Genomic DNA, 16,368 nt, shown 5'->3' with positions numbered 1-16,368 from the left:
AGCTACAATAAATGCAGCCTCAGGATATGTGGTTTCCAGTTTCCATAAAGTCCAGTGAAGTTCTTTGAGGGCTGTCGTGGTATCTGTTTGGGGGGGGATATAGACCACTGTGGCTATTATTGACGAAAATTCTCTCGGGAGATAGTACGGTCGGCATTTAATTGTGAGATATTCTAGGTTGGGTGAACAGAAGGACTTGAGTTCCTGTATGTTATCATAGTTACACAAGTCGTTAATCATAAAACATACATACCTCCACCGTTCTGCTTCCCGGAGAGATGTTTGTTCCTGTCGGCGCAATGTACTGAGGACCCAACTGGCTTTACAGAGTCAGACAGTATATCTCGCTATGTTTCCGTGAAGCAGAGTATGTTACAATCCCTGGTGTCCCTCTGAAAAGCAACTCTCGCCTTGAGCTCATCAATTTTATTATCCAGAGATTGGACATTAGTGAGTAAAATACTCGGGAGTGGTGGGTGGTTTGCACGCTTCCTGAGTCAGACCAGAAGACTGCCTTGAGTACCTGTGCTTCGCCGGTGTTGTTTTGGGTTGGCCTCTGTTAGAAGTTTGATTGCTCTGGGGAGAGTTAACAAAGGATCCGCTCCAGGGAAGTCGTAGTCCTGGTCATAATGCTGGAAGTTCTGGTGAGTTACCGCCGCTCTAATATCCAATAGTTCTTCCCGGCTGTATGTAATGTCACAAAAAAAGTCCTGAGCTAATAACATAAAAAATAGTACATAAACAAACAAAATACTGCAGAGTTGCTTAAGAGCTAGTCGCGATGCTGCCATCTCCATCGGCGCCATCATCAAGTAGGAAGCGTCTTATCTGGTGAGCTACCGAGTGGCTAGGACAGGCAAGCCCCATACTATTGTGGAGGACTTAATTTCCCCTGCTGTCGCAGATATGGCTGGGAAAATGCTGGGGGAAAAGGCCAACAAAAACTATACAGACAAATACTTCATCAAACGACACTGTTTTACAACACATCAGTGACATGGCAGGAGATGCTTTGAAACAATTACTGTTTCGCATACAAGCCAGTGAATTCTATGCGTTACAGCTGGATGAGTCAACAGACGTGGCGGGCCTGGCACAGCTCCTGGTATATGTTTGTTACTTTTATGGGGGGTCAATTAAGGAAGACATCCTCTTCTGCCAACCACTGGAAACCAGGACAACAGGAGAGGACATTTTTTAAGTACTGGACAGCTTTGTGACATCAAATGGACTTTGGTGGTCAAGATGTGTTGGTATCTGTACTGATGGCGCAAAAGCCATGACAGGGAGACATAGTGGAGTGGTAACGCGCGTGCAAGCAGTTGCTCCCGACACCACTTGGGTACACTGCAGCATCCACCGAGAGGCTCTTGATGCCAAGGGAATGCCTGACAGCTTGAAAGACGTTTTGGACACTACAGTGAAAATTGTTAACTTTGTTAAAGCAAGGCCCTTGAACTCTTGTGTATTTTTCGCATTATGCAATGATATGGGCAGCGACCATGTAACGCTTTTACAACATACAGAAATGTGCTGGTTATCAAGGGGCAAAGTATTGACACGTTTTTTTGAATTGAGAGACTAGCTTAAAGTTTACTTTACTGACCATCATTTTCACTTGTCCGACCGCTTGCATGATGAGTTTCTCACACAACTGGCCTATCTGGGTGATGTTTTTTCTCGCCTGAATGATCTGAATCTAGGATTACAGGGACTCTCCACAACTATATTCAATGTGCGGGACAAAATAGGCTATGATTAAGAAGTTGGAGCTCATTTCTGTCTGCATTAACAAGGACAACACACAGGTCTTTCCATCATTGTATGATTTTTTGTGTACAAATGAACTCAAACTTACGGACAATATCAAATGTGGTATAGCGAAGCACCTGAGTGAGTTGGGTGTGCAATTACGCAGGTACTTTCCCGAAACGGATTACACAAACAACTGGATTCGTTATCCCTTTCATGCCCTGCCTCCAGTCCACTTACCGATATCTGAACAAGAGAGCCTCATCGAAATTGCAACAAGCAGTTCTGTGAAAATTGAATTTAATCAGAAGCCACTGCCAGATTTCTGGATTGGGCTGCGCTCAGAGTTTCTTGCCTTGGCAAATCGCGCTTTTAAGACACTGATGCCCTTTGCAACCACGTACCTATGTGAGAGTGGATTCTCGGCCTTCACTAGCAGGAAAATTAAATACAGGCACAGACTGTGTGTGGAAAATTATTTAAGACTGATACTCTCTCCAATACAACCCAAGATTGCAGAGTTATGTGCATCCTTTCAAGCACACCCTTCTCATTAACCTGTGGTGAGTTATTCACAATTTTTGATGAACAAATTACGTTTTATATGTAAGATGGCTAAATAAAGACCAAAATTATTGATTATTATTATATTATTATTTGTGCCCTGGTCCTATAAGAGCTCTTTGTCACTTCCCACAAGCCGGGTTGTGACAAAAACTCACACTCATTCTTATGTTTAATAAATGTATTGTATAGTGTGTGTGTGGCAGGCTTACAAGCTTGGCAAAAACAACATTTGAGAGTGAGCTGACCCTGGTGCTAGAGGGGGTGCGTAGCTGGAGGTTCAATGTTTGAAGGGGTACGGGACTATAAAAAGTTTGGGAACCACTGTAATAAACCATCCACCATGAGACTCAGAGAAAAATGTTGTTCTTGTAGTACTTTATGGTGAAACAAAATGAAAAAGCACATTGTGACAGTGTGACCACTGTGTTACTGTTTCCAGACACACATTGTGACAGTGTGACCACTGTATTACTGTTTACAGTAATCCACCATCCTGATCCTCCATCCTGACCACCCTCTCTCTCCTAGCCTGATCCTCCATCCTGACCACCCTCTCTCTCCTAGCCTGATCCACCATCCTGACCACCCTCTCTCTCCTAGCCTGATCCTCCATCCTGACCACCCTCTCTCTCCTAGCCTGATCCACCATTCTGACCGTTGCACTCTCATTGTGTGTAAGCTCGCGAGATCAGGATGGTGGATCAGACGATCTGTCTTCTGTCCTGGGTGACATTTAGTCTTCCGTGTGTGTGTGTGTGTGTGTGTGTGTGTGTGTGTGTGTGTGTGTGTGTGTGTGTGTGTGTGTGTGTGTGTGTGTGTGTGTGTGTGTGTGTGTGTCTGTGTCTGTGTGTGTGTGTGTGTGTGTGTGCGTGTGCGTGCGTGCGCATGTGTGTGTGTGCGTGTGGGTGTGTGCGTGCGTGCGTGCGCATGTGTGTGTGTGTGGGTGTGTGCGTGCGCATGTGTGGGTGTGTGCGTGCGTGTACGGTCTGGCAGAGACAGTTGGTGCTGAAGGTGAACTCTGTATGTGGAGCAACATCCCAGCCTGGATGTGAGGTGTGTGTGTGTGATGTTGACCCTCATTCCTATAGTACACACTTTGACCTGAGCAATCTCCTAAAAAGCTTCTGATAACGTTAATTGATGATGTCCGCTTCACAGTCGCATGTCAGCCTGCATACACCACACACACACACACACACACACACACACACACACACACACACACACACACACACACACACACACACACACACACACACACACACACACACACACACACACACACACACACACACACACACACCTCAGCCTAGTTTACAGGGACAAGGGGACCTTCACATATATGCTGGATGGGAAATTGTTTTATGAGTGTTTAAGATGATTGCTGCCCGTAATGACAGAGGACGTTTACCTATCCTTCCTGAGTGTGTGCGTGTGTGTGTGTGCGCGCGTAGTAACCCAGAGTTGCTGTTTTAGACACCTTCTAGTTCACAGTAATACCGTATTGTAGATAGTGTTGAAGGCAGTGGAGAATACACTCTATATTGTATATCAATATCCAGTCATTGCAGATTGCACCATTTTCTGGTCTATATTTGAACTGCCTGAACCAAGACAATATTATAGACTGTTTTCCTTGACGGAGAAAGGCCTAAAGGTGGTGGTTAAGGCTAGTGTTGGTTAGTAGTGTTGGTTAGAAGTGCTAGTTAGTGGTGTTGGTTAGTAGTGTTGGTTAATTGTATTGGTTAATATTGTTGGTAGTGTTGGTTAGTAGTGTTAGTTAGTGAATGAAATGAATGAAATGAATGAATTACATTTTATTTTCGTGTCAAATCGGCAATTGGTAACCCATCCCTTATGGGATTAATTGACACATAAACAAACATTACAATAATTTACTGTGGTAATTAAATGATAATACTTCTTCCGGTGTTCTCTGCATTACACATCGCATAAAGAGTGAAAAAAAAGTAAGGTAAAAATCAATACATAATAGTAAATAAGGTTATCCAAACAATAATTACATCCCTAGAGCAGTAAAATAATATACATACATACTGTACATACATACATACATACATACATACATACATACATACATACATACATACATACATACATACATACATACATACATAACATACAGTTGAAGTCGGAAGTTTACATACACTAAGGTTGGAATCAGTAAAACTCGTTTTTCAACCACTCCACAAATTTCTTGTTAACAAACTATAGTTTTGGCAAGTCGGTTAGGACATCTACTTTGTGCGTGACACAGTAATTTTTCCAACAATGGTTTACAGACAAACTATGTCACTGTATCACAATTCCATTGGGTCAGAAGTTTACATACACTAAGTTGACTGTGCCTTTAAACAGCTTGGAAAATTCCAGAAAATGATGTCACGGCTTTAGAAGCTTCTGATAGACTAATTGACATCATTTGAGTCAATTGGAGGTGTACCTGTGGATGTATTTCAAGGCCTACCTTCAAACTCATTGTCTCTTTGTTTGACATTATGGAAAAATCAAAAGAAATCAGCTAAGATCTCAGAAAAATAATTGTAGTCCTCCACAAGTCTGGTTCATCCTTGGGAGCAATTTCCAAATGCATGAAGGTACCACGTTCATCTGTACAAACAATAGTACGCAAGTAGAAATAGCATGGGACCACGCAGCCGTCATACCGCTCAGGAAGGAGACGCATTCTGACTCCTAGAGATGAATGTACTTTGGTGCGAAAAGTGCAAATCAATCCCAGAACAGTCCCAGAACAGCAAAGGACCTTGTGAAGATGCTGGAGGAAACAGGTACAAAAGTATCTATATGCACAGTAAAACGAGTCCTATATCGACATAACCTGAAAGGCTGCTCAGCAAGGAAGAAGCCACTGCTCCAAAACCGCCATAAAAAAGCCAGACTACGGTTTGCAACTGCACATAGAGACAAAGATCGTACTTTTTGGAGAAATGTCCTCTGGTCTGATGAAACAAAAATAGAACTGTTTGGCCATAATGACCATCGTTATGTTTGGAGGTGTAACGGACGTCGTATGAAGTGGACCAAGGCGCAGCGGGTTGAGTGCTCATTTTAACTTTTATTAAACACTTAACGAAACAAAACAAGAAAACGAACGAACGAACGCACAGTATTGTAGGCTACACACACACAGCTATGCAAAAACAACTTCCCACAAACCACAAGTGAAAAAAGGGCTACCTAAGTATGACTCCCAATCAGCAACAATGATGTACAGCTGTTCCTGATTGAGAGCCATACCAGGCCAACAAAGAAATACACAACCTAGAAAATTATAGAAATTCAAAACCAGAACAATACCCAAAACCCCCTACAACACAAAACAAACACACCCCTCTTACATAATAACATACCCAATAAACCCCGAAACACTCTAAACAAACGCCCCCTGCCACGTCCTGACCAAACTATAATAACAAATAACCCCTTTACTGGTCAGGACGTGACAGGAGGAAAAAGGGGGAGGCTTACAAGCTGAAGAACACCATCCCAACCGTGAAGCACTGGGATGGCAGCATTATGTTGTGGGGGTGCTTTGCTGCAGGAGGGACTGGTGCACTTCACAAAATAGATGGCCTCATGAGGAAGGAAAATGATGTGGATATATTGAAGCAACATCTCAAGACATCAGTCAGGAAGTTAAAGCTTGGTCGCAAATGGGTCTTCCAAATGGACATTGAACCCAAGCATACTTCCAAAGTTGTGTCAAAATGTCTTAAGGACAACAAAGGCAAGGTATTGGAGTGGCCATCACAAAGCCCTGACCTCAACCCTATAGAACATGTGTCACGGGTGTCGTAGGGATTGGACCAAAACGCAGCGGGAACGTGTAAACTCATCTTCTTATTTTATTAAAGAAGGAAAACAAAATAAACACGTATACAAAAACAACAAACGACACTAAACAGTCCCGTCGGGTCCTCTTAAATAGGACCTTCAATTAGAAGCAACGAGGAGCGGCTGCTTCCAATTGAAGGTCAACCCAATAAACACCACATAGAAATATAGAAATACATAACATAGAATATTGCCCAACAAACCCCGAAACACTCTAAACAAACACCCCCTGCTACGCCCTGACCAAACTACAATAACAAACAACCTCTTTTACTGGTCAGGACGTGACAACATGAAAAAGTGCGAGCAAGGAGGCCTACAAACCTGACTTAGTTACACCAGCTCTGTCAGGATGAATGGGCCAAAATTCACCCAACTTATTGTGGGAAGCTTGTGGAAGGCTACCCGACATGTTTGACCCAAGTTAAACAATTTAAAGGCAATGCTACCAAATACTATTTGAGTGTATGTAAACTTCTGACCCACTGGGAATGTGATGAAAGAAATAAAAGCTCAAATAAATCATTCTCTCAACTATTATTCTGACATTTCACATTCTTAAAATAAAGTGGTGATCCTAACTGACCTAGACAGGGCATTTTTACTTGGATTAAATGTCAGGAATTGTGAAATGTATTTGGCTAAGGTGTATGTAAACTTCTGACTTCAACTGTATACAGATAAATAAATACAGATTTTTTTTTTAAAAGTTAACAGAAGTCATTTGAACCCAGTCTGGCACGAAGAGAAGATTCATATGGGAGACAAGCATACAGTATAGACAATCTATATACACACACGCCATTTACCACATAGAAGCTAAATATTTGTACAATGTAACGTTTGTCGTCGGGAGACGAGGAAGCGGACCAAAACGCAGCTGGGAGCGAATACATGTTTATTTAACACACTAGAATTAAACATGTACACAAACTCAAGGAAAAACTGCCAAAACGTTACGTGCTCAAATAACGTTACAGAACAACCCACCGAACCAGGACCAAGCAGCGGGAGGAAAAGGAGCGCGAGAGATGGGCTCGCGAGGGGAAGGAGTTCTGGACCTGGGAGGAGATCATGTCGGGGAGAGGACCCTGGCGGACGGACTCCCAGGTCGAGGAGGAAAAGCCAGCCGGTAGACGGAGTCGCAGGCGGCGGTCGAGGAGGCCCGGAAAACAGCCCCAAGAAAAATTTTTGGGGGGGCTAATGGGGTGGTCCGGAAGGGCAGAGGAAGAGCCCAGACCACTGCTCTCGTGGGGGATGACGGCGGAGGAAGAGAAGGAGATGAAGCGTTTGATTGAGGACCTGCAGAGGGAAGATCTGGAGGAGGAGCCATGGTATGCTGAGTTGCGCGCTGTGTCGCCAGTGCGCCCGCACAGCCCGGTGCGTCCGGTGGACATGCCCAGCACATGCCGTGCTAGGATGGGCATCCAGCCAGGACGAGTGGCTAAACCGGCTCCACGCTTCAGGTCACCAGTGCGTGTTCACAGTCCTGTCTGGACCGTTCCTGTTCCCCGCACCAAGCCCACGGTGCGTGTCCCCAGTCCTGTCCGGCCCGTCCCTGCTCCCCGCACCAAGCCATGGTATGCAGAGTTGCGCGCTGTGTCGCCAGTGCGCCCGCACAGCCCAGTGCGTCCGGTGGACATGCCCAGCACATGCCGTGCTAGGATGGGCATCCAGCCAGGACGAGTGGCTAAACCGGCTCCACGCTTCAGGTCACCAGTACGTGTTCACAGTCCTGTCTGGCCCGTCCCTGCTCCCCGCACCAGGTTAGTGGTGCGTGTCCCCAGTCCTGTCCGGCCCGTCCCTGCTCCCCGCACCAGGTTAGTGGTGCGTGTCCCCAGTCCTGTCCGGCCCGTCCCTGCTCCCCGCACCAGGTTAGTGGTGCGTGTCCCCAGTCCGGTCCGGCCCGTCCCTGCTCCCCGCACCAGGTTAGTGGTGCGTGTCCCCAGTCCTGTCCGGCCCGTCCCTGCTCCCCGCACCAGGTTAGTGGTGCGTGTCCCCAGTCCTGTCCGGCCCGTCCCTGCTCCCCGCACCAGGTTAGTGGTGCGTGTCCCCAGTCCGGCCCGGCCCGTCCCTGCTCCCCGCACCAGGTTAGTGGTGCGTGTCCCCAGTCCTGTCCGGCCCGTCCCTGCTCCCCGCACCAGGTTAGTGGTGCGTGTCCCCAGTCCTGTCCGGCCCATCCCTGTTCCCCGCACCAAGCCCACGGTGCGTGTCCACAGTCCTGTCCGGCCCGTCCCTGTTCCCCGCACCAAGCCCACGGTGCGTGTCCACAGTCCTGTCCGGCCCGTCCCTGTTCCCCGCACCAAGCCCACGGTGCGTGTCCACAGTCCGGCACGGCCCGTGTCTGGTCCACCGGTGCCCAATCCTGTTCCGGTCGACGGCTCGTCGTTTTGGTTAGTAGTGTTGGTTACTAGTGTTACTAGTGTTGGTTAGTAGTGTTAGTTACTAGTGGTAGTGTTGGTTAGTAGTGTTGGTTAATAGTGTTAGTAGTGTTGGTTAGAAGTGTTGGTTACTAGTGTTAGTAGTGTTGGTTAGTAGTGTTAGTTACTAGTGGTAGTGTTGGTTTGTAGTGTTGGTTACTAGTGTTAGTAGTGTTGGTTAGAAGTGTTGGTTACTAGTGTTAGTAGTGTTGGTTAGAAGTGTTGGTTACTAGTGTTAGTAATGTTGGTTAGTAGTGTTAGTAGTGTTGGTTAGTAGTGTTGGTTACTAGTGTTAGTAGTGTTGGTTAGAAGTGTTGGTTACTAGTGTTGGTTAGTAGTGTTGGTTAGTAGTGTTGGTTAGGAGTGTTGGTTAGTAGTGTTGGTTAGAAATGTTGGTTACTAGTGTTAGTAGTGTTGGTTACTAGTGTTGGTTACTAGTGTTAGTAGTGTTGGTTGCTAGTGTTAGTAGTGTTGGTTAGTAGTGTTGGTTACTAGTGTTAGTAGTGTTGTTTAGTAGTGTTGGTTACTAGTGTTAGTAGTGTTGGTTAGAAGTGTTGGTTACTAGTGTTAGTAGTGTTGATTAGTAGTGTTGGTTACTAGTGTTAGTAGTTTTGTTTAGTAGTGTTGGTTACTAGTGTTAGTAGTGTTGGTTAGTAGTGTTACTAGTGTTGGTTAGTAGTGTTAGTAGTGTTAGTTACTAGTGGTAGTGTTGGTTTGTAGTGTTGGTTAGAAGTGTTGGTTACTAGTGTTAGTAGTGTTGGTTAGAAGTGTTAGTAATGTTGGTTAGTAGTGTTAGTAGTGTTGGTTAGTAGTGTTGGTTACTAGTGTTAGTAGTGTTGGTTAGAAGTGTTGGTTACTAGTGTTAGTAGTGTTGGTTAGTAGTGTTGGTTACTAGTGTTAGTAGTGTTGGTTAGTAATGTTGGTTAGTAGTGTTGGTTAGTAGTGTTAGTAGTGTTGGTTAGAAATGTTGGTTACTAGTGTTGGTTACTAGTGTTAGTAGTGTTGGTTAGTAGTGTTGGTTAGTAGTGTTAGTAGTGTTGGTTAGAAGTGTTGGTTACTAGTGTTAGTAGTGTTGGTTACTAGTGTTGGTTACTAGTGTTAGTAGTGTTGGTTAGTAGTGTTGGTTAGTAGTGTTAGTAGTGTTGTTTAGTAGTGTTGGTTACTAGTGTTAGTAGTGTTGTTTAGTAGTGTTGGTTACTAGTGTTAGTAGTGTTGGTTAGTAGTGTTACTAGTGTTGGTTAGTAGTGTTAGTAGTGTTAGTTACTAGTGGTAGTGTTGGTTTGTAGTGTTGGTTAGAAGTGTTGGTTACTAGTGTTAGTAGTGTTGGTTAGAAGTGTTAGTAATGTGTGTTAGTAGTGTTGATTAGTAGTGTTGGTTACTAGTGTTAGTAGTGTTGGTTGGAAGTGTTGGTTACTAGTGTTAGTAGTGTTGGTTAGTAGTGTTGGTTACTAGTGTTAGTAGTGTTGGTTAGTAGTGTTGGTTAGTAGTGTTAGAAGTGTTGGTTACTAGTGTTAGTAGTGTTGGTTAGTGGTGTTGGTTACTAGTGTTAGTAGTGTTAGTTACTAGTGTTAGAAGTGTTGGTTAGTAGTGTTAGTAGTGTTACTAGTGTTACTAGTGTTGGTTACTAGTGTTAGTACTGTTGGTTACAAGTGTTAGTAGTGTTGGTTAGTAGTGTTGGTTACAAGTGTTAGTAGTGTTGGTTAGAAGTGTTGGTTACTAGTGTTAGTAGTGTTGTTTAGTGGTGTTGGTTACTAGTGTTGGTTACTAGTGTTAGTAGTGTTGGTTACTAGTGTTAGTAGTGTTGGTTAGTAATGTTGGTTACTAGTGTTGGTTACTAGTGTTAGTAGTGTTGGTTACTAGTGTTAGTAGTGTTGGTTAGTAGTGTTGGTTACTAGTGTTAGTAGTGTTGGTTAGTAGTGTTGGTTACTAGTGTTAGTAGTGTTGGTTAGTAGTGTTAGTAGTGTTAGTTACTAGTCTTAGAAGTGTTGGTTAGTAGTGTTGGTTAGTAGTGTTAGTAGTGTTGGTTCATAGTGTTAGTAATGTTAGTTATTAGTGTTGGTTAGTAGTGTTAGTTATGGAGAGGAGGCTCATTTACAACAGACCTGCAGTGTTTTTATGTCCTGACATGTACCAGTATAAACATGTACCAGTATAAACATGTGCCAGTATAAACCGTCCATAGACATTGTCGTGTCTTTGGCTATGCCGGATTAAGTGATATGACATGCTAACTTATAAAATTATTTCTCTGTAATTGATATTACCTGATTAAGCTAATCATGTAAATGTAATTAACTAGAAAGTCGGGGCACCACAGAAGAACGTTTATAGAGCTGTTATCCTCTGAATAAACTCTTAAAATACTTAGTAATATTTTACATCGATAGCAGTCAATCTTAACCCGTATGTTGTTTCAGTCTCATCATGAAAGTTGTAATTCTTGGTTATCTGCACGAACCCAGTCTTTACTAAAATCATCCATACATCAATTGTCTTAAAATCATTTATTTACTACACTAAGTAATTAACAGAAAACATACAAACAGTAATTATCGTCACACAGGATTGGTAGGGGAATGGGCCCTACTGGCTAACAAGCATGGCTGGTCTGTTAGACAATGGGTCATAAAACGGTAAGCTGAGAAGTTACACAGAGTTCATTAATATTAACAATTGACAATTGAAGGCTCACTCATTCGGGAATGTTTGCAATCAATATATATTTACGCTCATGTGTCGTCGGGATTCTTGTTGGAGAGTTTTGTTCTGATGGAGAGTTTGTCAGCGTTCTCTCTCGGTTAGAATGGATCTGTCAGAGCGACATTCATGAATGTCGTCATAGAATGGATGTGGTTGGTCTTCGCGTTCGATTATATAATTTACTTAGCTGCAGACTAATAATTAATATCAAAGACTTGTTCTTATTCTGTCGGTCTCGATAGTAAAAGTTAACCACGTGGTATAGTTCACTTTCAGTAGAGTACTTGGCTGGTCAAACCTCTGGGCCAAACTCACGATGGAGTGTAGGCCTGGTCTGTAGAAATGTAAATCAGGGGGTCTTTTATAGTACCCAGAGAACAGGCTTGTCAAATGACGCCTGGTCCTGTATGTGTCCCTGGGGGCGTGCCTATGACTGAGCTAGACTTGGTTACAGAAATATAATTCTATCACATTAACATCAGTACATAGCATCTCAATGTATTACAAATAGCTTTATCCTTAATAATACATTGTATACACCCATGTGGATTCAGTCTCATCGCTGAGGCTATCCTGTAGACCGTTTTAGGGTAATATGGCTATATTGTCTCTTCTGAGTATCACAAAATTGTACCAAGCGGATCAGTTCGTAGCTGGAGTCTTCATCAATCTTCCATATCTTCTCCAGAACACACATGTCGCTAGGTTCTCCAATTCTATGAGTTGGAAGAATTTCCTTTGTCTCTCTATGAAACATGTTGTAGTAGATTCTCCTCTTGGAATTTTTACAACCCTGGGTTGGGGGGGAAGGTAGGTTGGGTGATGGTACAAAGGGGAGGGGGTCAACTGTCCTTCCTGTACCCAAAGAGGCCAACGTCATGACAACATGTACCAGTATAAACCATCCATAGACGTGCCAGTATAAACCATCCATAGACATGGACCATTATAAACCATCCATACACATGTACCATTATAAACCATCAATAGACATGTACCATTATAAACCATCCATAGACATGTACCAGTATAAACCATCCATAGACATGTACCATTATAAACCATCCATACACATGTACCATTATAAACCATCAATAGACATGTACCATTATAAACCATCCATAGACATGTACCAGTATAAACCATCCATAGACATGTACCAGTATAAACCATCCATAGACATGTACCAGTATAAACCATCCATAGACATGTACCAGTATAAACCATCCATAGACATGTACCATTATAAACCATCCATAGACATGTACCATTATAAACCATCCATAGACATGTACCAGTATAAACCATCCATAGACATGTACCATTATAAACCACCCATAGACATGTACCATTATAAACCATCAATAAACATGTACCATTATAAACCATCCATAGACATGTACCAGTATAAACCATCCATAGACATGTACCAGTATAAACCATCCATAGACATGTGCCAGTATAAACCATCAATAGACATGTACCATTATAAACCATGCATAGACATGTACCATTATAAACCATCCATAGACACCTATCCCTCTTAGTGCCATTACAGACACACACAGTCCTGATCAGTTACTGTAGAGAGGAGAGAGAGTGCTGGCATCCATCTTGTTTACGTCTGCAATGGCTGGCGGTCATATTGATCTCTCTTTTCCTCTCTCTGTCAGTGGGATGTTCTTTGATGGGAATCACACCTACATGATCGAGCCTGGAGGAAAGGACCGCGTCAGCGTGAGTACCTCGGCTAAGCCTGGCCTTGGCCATCCATTCACACATGCGCCAGCGCACGCACGCACATACGCACTCACACACACTGTGTAATAGTAGTCGTCTGGACTGAATGGGACTAGAAGCTCTTGCAGACCGGACCGTGAATGCAGATCACAAAGCAGACTACCCTTAAGTTACACATCCCATAATTAACATTGACTTCAGAGTAGAGAGATTATCCACTAGGACAGAGCAGAGTTGACCAGCCAGTTAGTTCATGAGGAATAGAGAGTGATATAATTAAGCAATAAGGCACAAGGGGGTGTGGTATATGGCCAATATACCACGGCTAAGGGATGTTCTTAGGCACGACGCATCGCGGAGTACAGCCTGGATGCAGCCCTTAGCCGTGGTATATTGGCCATATACCACAACCCCCCGAGGTGCCTTATTGCTTTATAAACTGGTTATCAACGTAATTAGAGCAGTAAAAATAAATGTTTTGTCAGACCCATGGTCTGATATACCACGGCTGTCAGCCAATCAGCATTCCTGACTCTAACCACCCAGTTTATAATACAGTATATGGTTGTATTTTTGAGGGATAGCTGATGGTTTAAAGCAGCATCTGTCACCCTGAGAGAAAAGACCAAGCTCTGATTCTGATGTGTTGATGTGAGAGACACTATCTTCTGCGTGTGTGTTTAGGGTGGAGGTAATCAGGAAGGGAAGAAAGGTATATTCGTTTGTGTGCAGTGAGTGTGCAGTGTTTCCCCTAGGATTCTTTTCAGCAGTGGCGGAAATGGTAGGGGGGATGAATTACTACTAGCGTTTGCGCAATGACATGCTAGCTGTTCCCATAGACATCCAGTCATTGAGCCAACGACTATCAATTTAAAAATGCATCTTGGCAGAAATATATACATAAATAATGTGTGTGCGTGCGTGTCTATGTGTGTGCATGCGTGTCTATGTGTGTGCGTGTCTATGTGTGTGCGTGCGTGTGTGTGTGTGTGTGTGCGTGCATGTCTATGTGTGCGTGTGCGTGTCTATGTGTGTGCGTGCGTGCGTGTGTGTGTGTGTGCGTGTATGTCTATGTGTGTGCCTGCGTGTCTATGTGTGTGCGTGCGTGCGGGAGAGAGGAATGGACAGAGACAGTGGGAGTGAGAGAGAGAGGAATGGACTGAGACAGTGGGAGTGAGGGAGAGGAATGGACTGAGACAGTGGGAGTGAGGGAGAGAGGAATGGACAGAGACAGTGGGAGTGAGGGAGAGGAATGGACTGAGACAGTGGGAGTGAGAGAGAGAGGAATGGACAGAGACAGTGGGAGTGAGAGAGAGAGGAATGGACAGAGACAGTGGGAGTGAGGGAGAGAGGAATGGACAGAGACAGTGGGAGTGAGGGAGAGGAATGGACAGAGAGAGTGGGAGTGAGGGAGAGAGGAATGGACAGAGAGTGGGAGTGAGGGAGAGAGGAATGGACAGAGACAGTGGGAGTGAGGGAGAGAGGAATGGACAGAGACAGTGGGAGTGAGGAATGGACTGAGACAGTGGGAGTGAGAGAGAGAGGAATGGACAGAGACAGTGGGAGTGAGGGAGAGAGGAATGGACAGAGACAGTGGGAGTGAGGGAGAGAGGAATGGACAGAGACAGTGGGAGTGAGAGAGAGAGGAATGGACTGAGACAGTGGGAGTGAGGGAGAGGAATGGACTGAGACAGTGGGAGTGAGGGAGAGAGGAATGGACAGAGACAGTGGGAGTGAGGGAGAGGAATGGACTGAGACAGTGGGAGTGAGAGAGAGAGGAATGGACAGAGACAGTGGGAGTGAGAGAGAGAGGAATGGACAGAGACAGTGGGAGTGAGGGAGAGAGGAATGGACAGAGACAGTGGGAGTGAGGGAGAGGAATGGACAGAGAGAGTGGGAGTGAGGGAGAGAGGAATGGACAGAGACAGTGGGAGTGAGGGAGAGAGGAATGGACAGAGACAGTGGGAGTGAGAGAGAGAGGAATGGACAGAGACAGTGAGAGAGAGGAATGGACTGAGACAGTGGGAGTGAGGGAGAGAGGAATGGACAGAGACAGTGGGAGTGAGGGAGAAAGGAATGGACAGAGACAGTGGGAATGAGGGAGAGAGGAATGGACAGAGACAGTGGGAATGAGGGAGAGAGGAATGGACAGAGACAGTGGGAGTGAGGGAGAGAGGAATGGACAGAGACAGTGGGAGTGAGGGAGAGAGGAATGGACAGAGACAGTGGGAGTGAGGGAGAGGAATGGACAGAGACAGTGGGAGTGAGGGAGAGGAATGGACAGAGAGAGTGGGAGTGAGGGAGAGAGGAATGGACAGAGAGTGGGAGTGAGGGAGAGAGGAATGGACAGAGACAGTGGGAGTGAGGGAGAGAGGAATGGACAGAGACAGTGGGAGTGAGGAATGGACTGAGACAGTGGGAGTGAGAGAGAGAGGAATGGACAGAGACAGTGGGAGTGAGGGAGAGAGGAATGGACAGAGACAGTGGGAGTGAGGGAGAGAGGAATGGACAGAGACAGTGGGAGTGAGAGAGAGAGGAATGGACTGAGACAGTGGGAGTGAGGGAGAGGAATGGACTGAGACAGTGGGAGTGAGGGAGAGAGGAATGGACAGAGACAGTGGGAGTGAGGGAGAGGAATGGACTGAGACAGTGGGAGTGAGAGAGAGAGGAATGGACAGAGACAGTGGGAGTGAGAGAGAGAGGAATGGACAGAGACAGTGGGAGTGAGGGAGAGAGGAATGGACAGAGACAGTGGGAGTGAGGGAGAGGAATGGACAGAGAGAGTGGGAGTGAGGGAGAGAGGAATGGACAGAGACAGTGGGAGTGAGGGAGAGAGGAATGGACAGAGACAGTGGGAGTGAGAGAGAGAGGAATGGACAGAGACAGTGAGAGAGAGGAATGGACTGAGACAGTGGGAGTGAGGGAGAGGAATGGACAGAGACAGTGGGAGTGAGGGAGAGAGGAATGGACAGAGACAGTGGGAGTGAGGGAGGGAGGAATGGACTGAGACAGTGGGAGTGAGGGAGAGAGGAATGGACAGAGACAGTGGGAGTGAGGGAGAGAGGAATGGACAGAGACAGTGGGAGTGAGGGAGAGAGGAATGAACAGAGACAGTGGGAGTGAGGGAGAGGAATGGACAGAGAGAGTGGGAGTGAGGGAGAGAGGAATGGACAGAGACAGTGGGAGTGAGGGAGAGGAATGGACAGAGAGTGGGAGTGAGAGAGAGAGGAATGGACAGAGACAGTGGGAGTGAGGGAGAGAGGAATGGACAGAGACAGTGGGAGTGAGGGAGAGAGGAATGGACAGAGACAGT

The 16,368-nt window shown here is 45.2% G+C and overlaps 1 protein-coding gene across 3 annotated transcripts in view; it reads left to right on the top strand.

Moving 5' to 3' along the window:
* Window positions 1–16,368, top strand: part of LOC115187145 (disintegrin and metalloproteinase domain-containing protein 22) — a 115,381-nt gene that overhangs the window by 59,458 nt on the left and 39,555 nt on the right. For all 3 annotated transcript variants that reach the window (XM_029746313.1, XM_029746314.1, XM_029746316.1), the window contains exon 6: window positions 12,989–13,052. In XM_029746313.1, coding sequence (XP_029602173.1) covers window positions 12,989–13,052 — 64 coding nt within the window. The remainder of the gene's footprint in view (window positions 1–12,988; window positions 13,053–16,368) is intronic.

Source organism: Salmo trutta, chromosome 3 (assembly GCF_901001165.1).
Source record: "Salmo trutta chromosome 3, fSalTru1.1, whole genome shotgun sequence".
Taxonomy (NCBI): Eukaryota; Metazoa; Chordata; class Actinopteri; order Salmoniformes; family Salmonidae; genus Salmo; species Salmo trutta.
Note: the sequence above shows the minus strand (reverse complement) of the source record. Positions and strands in the feature narration are given on the sequence as shown.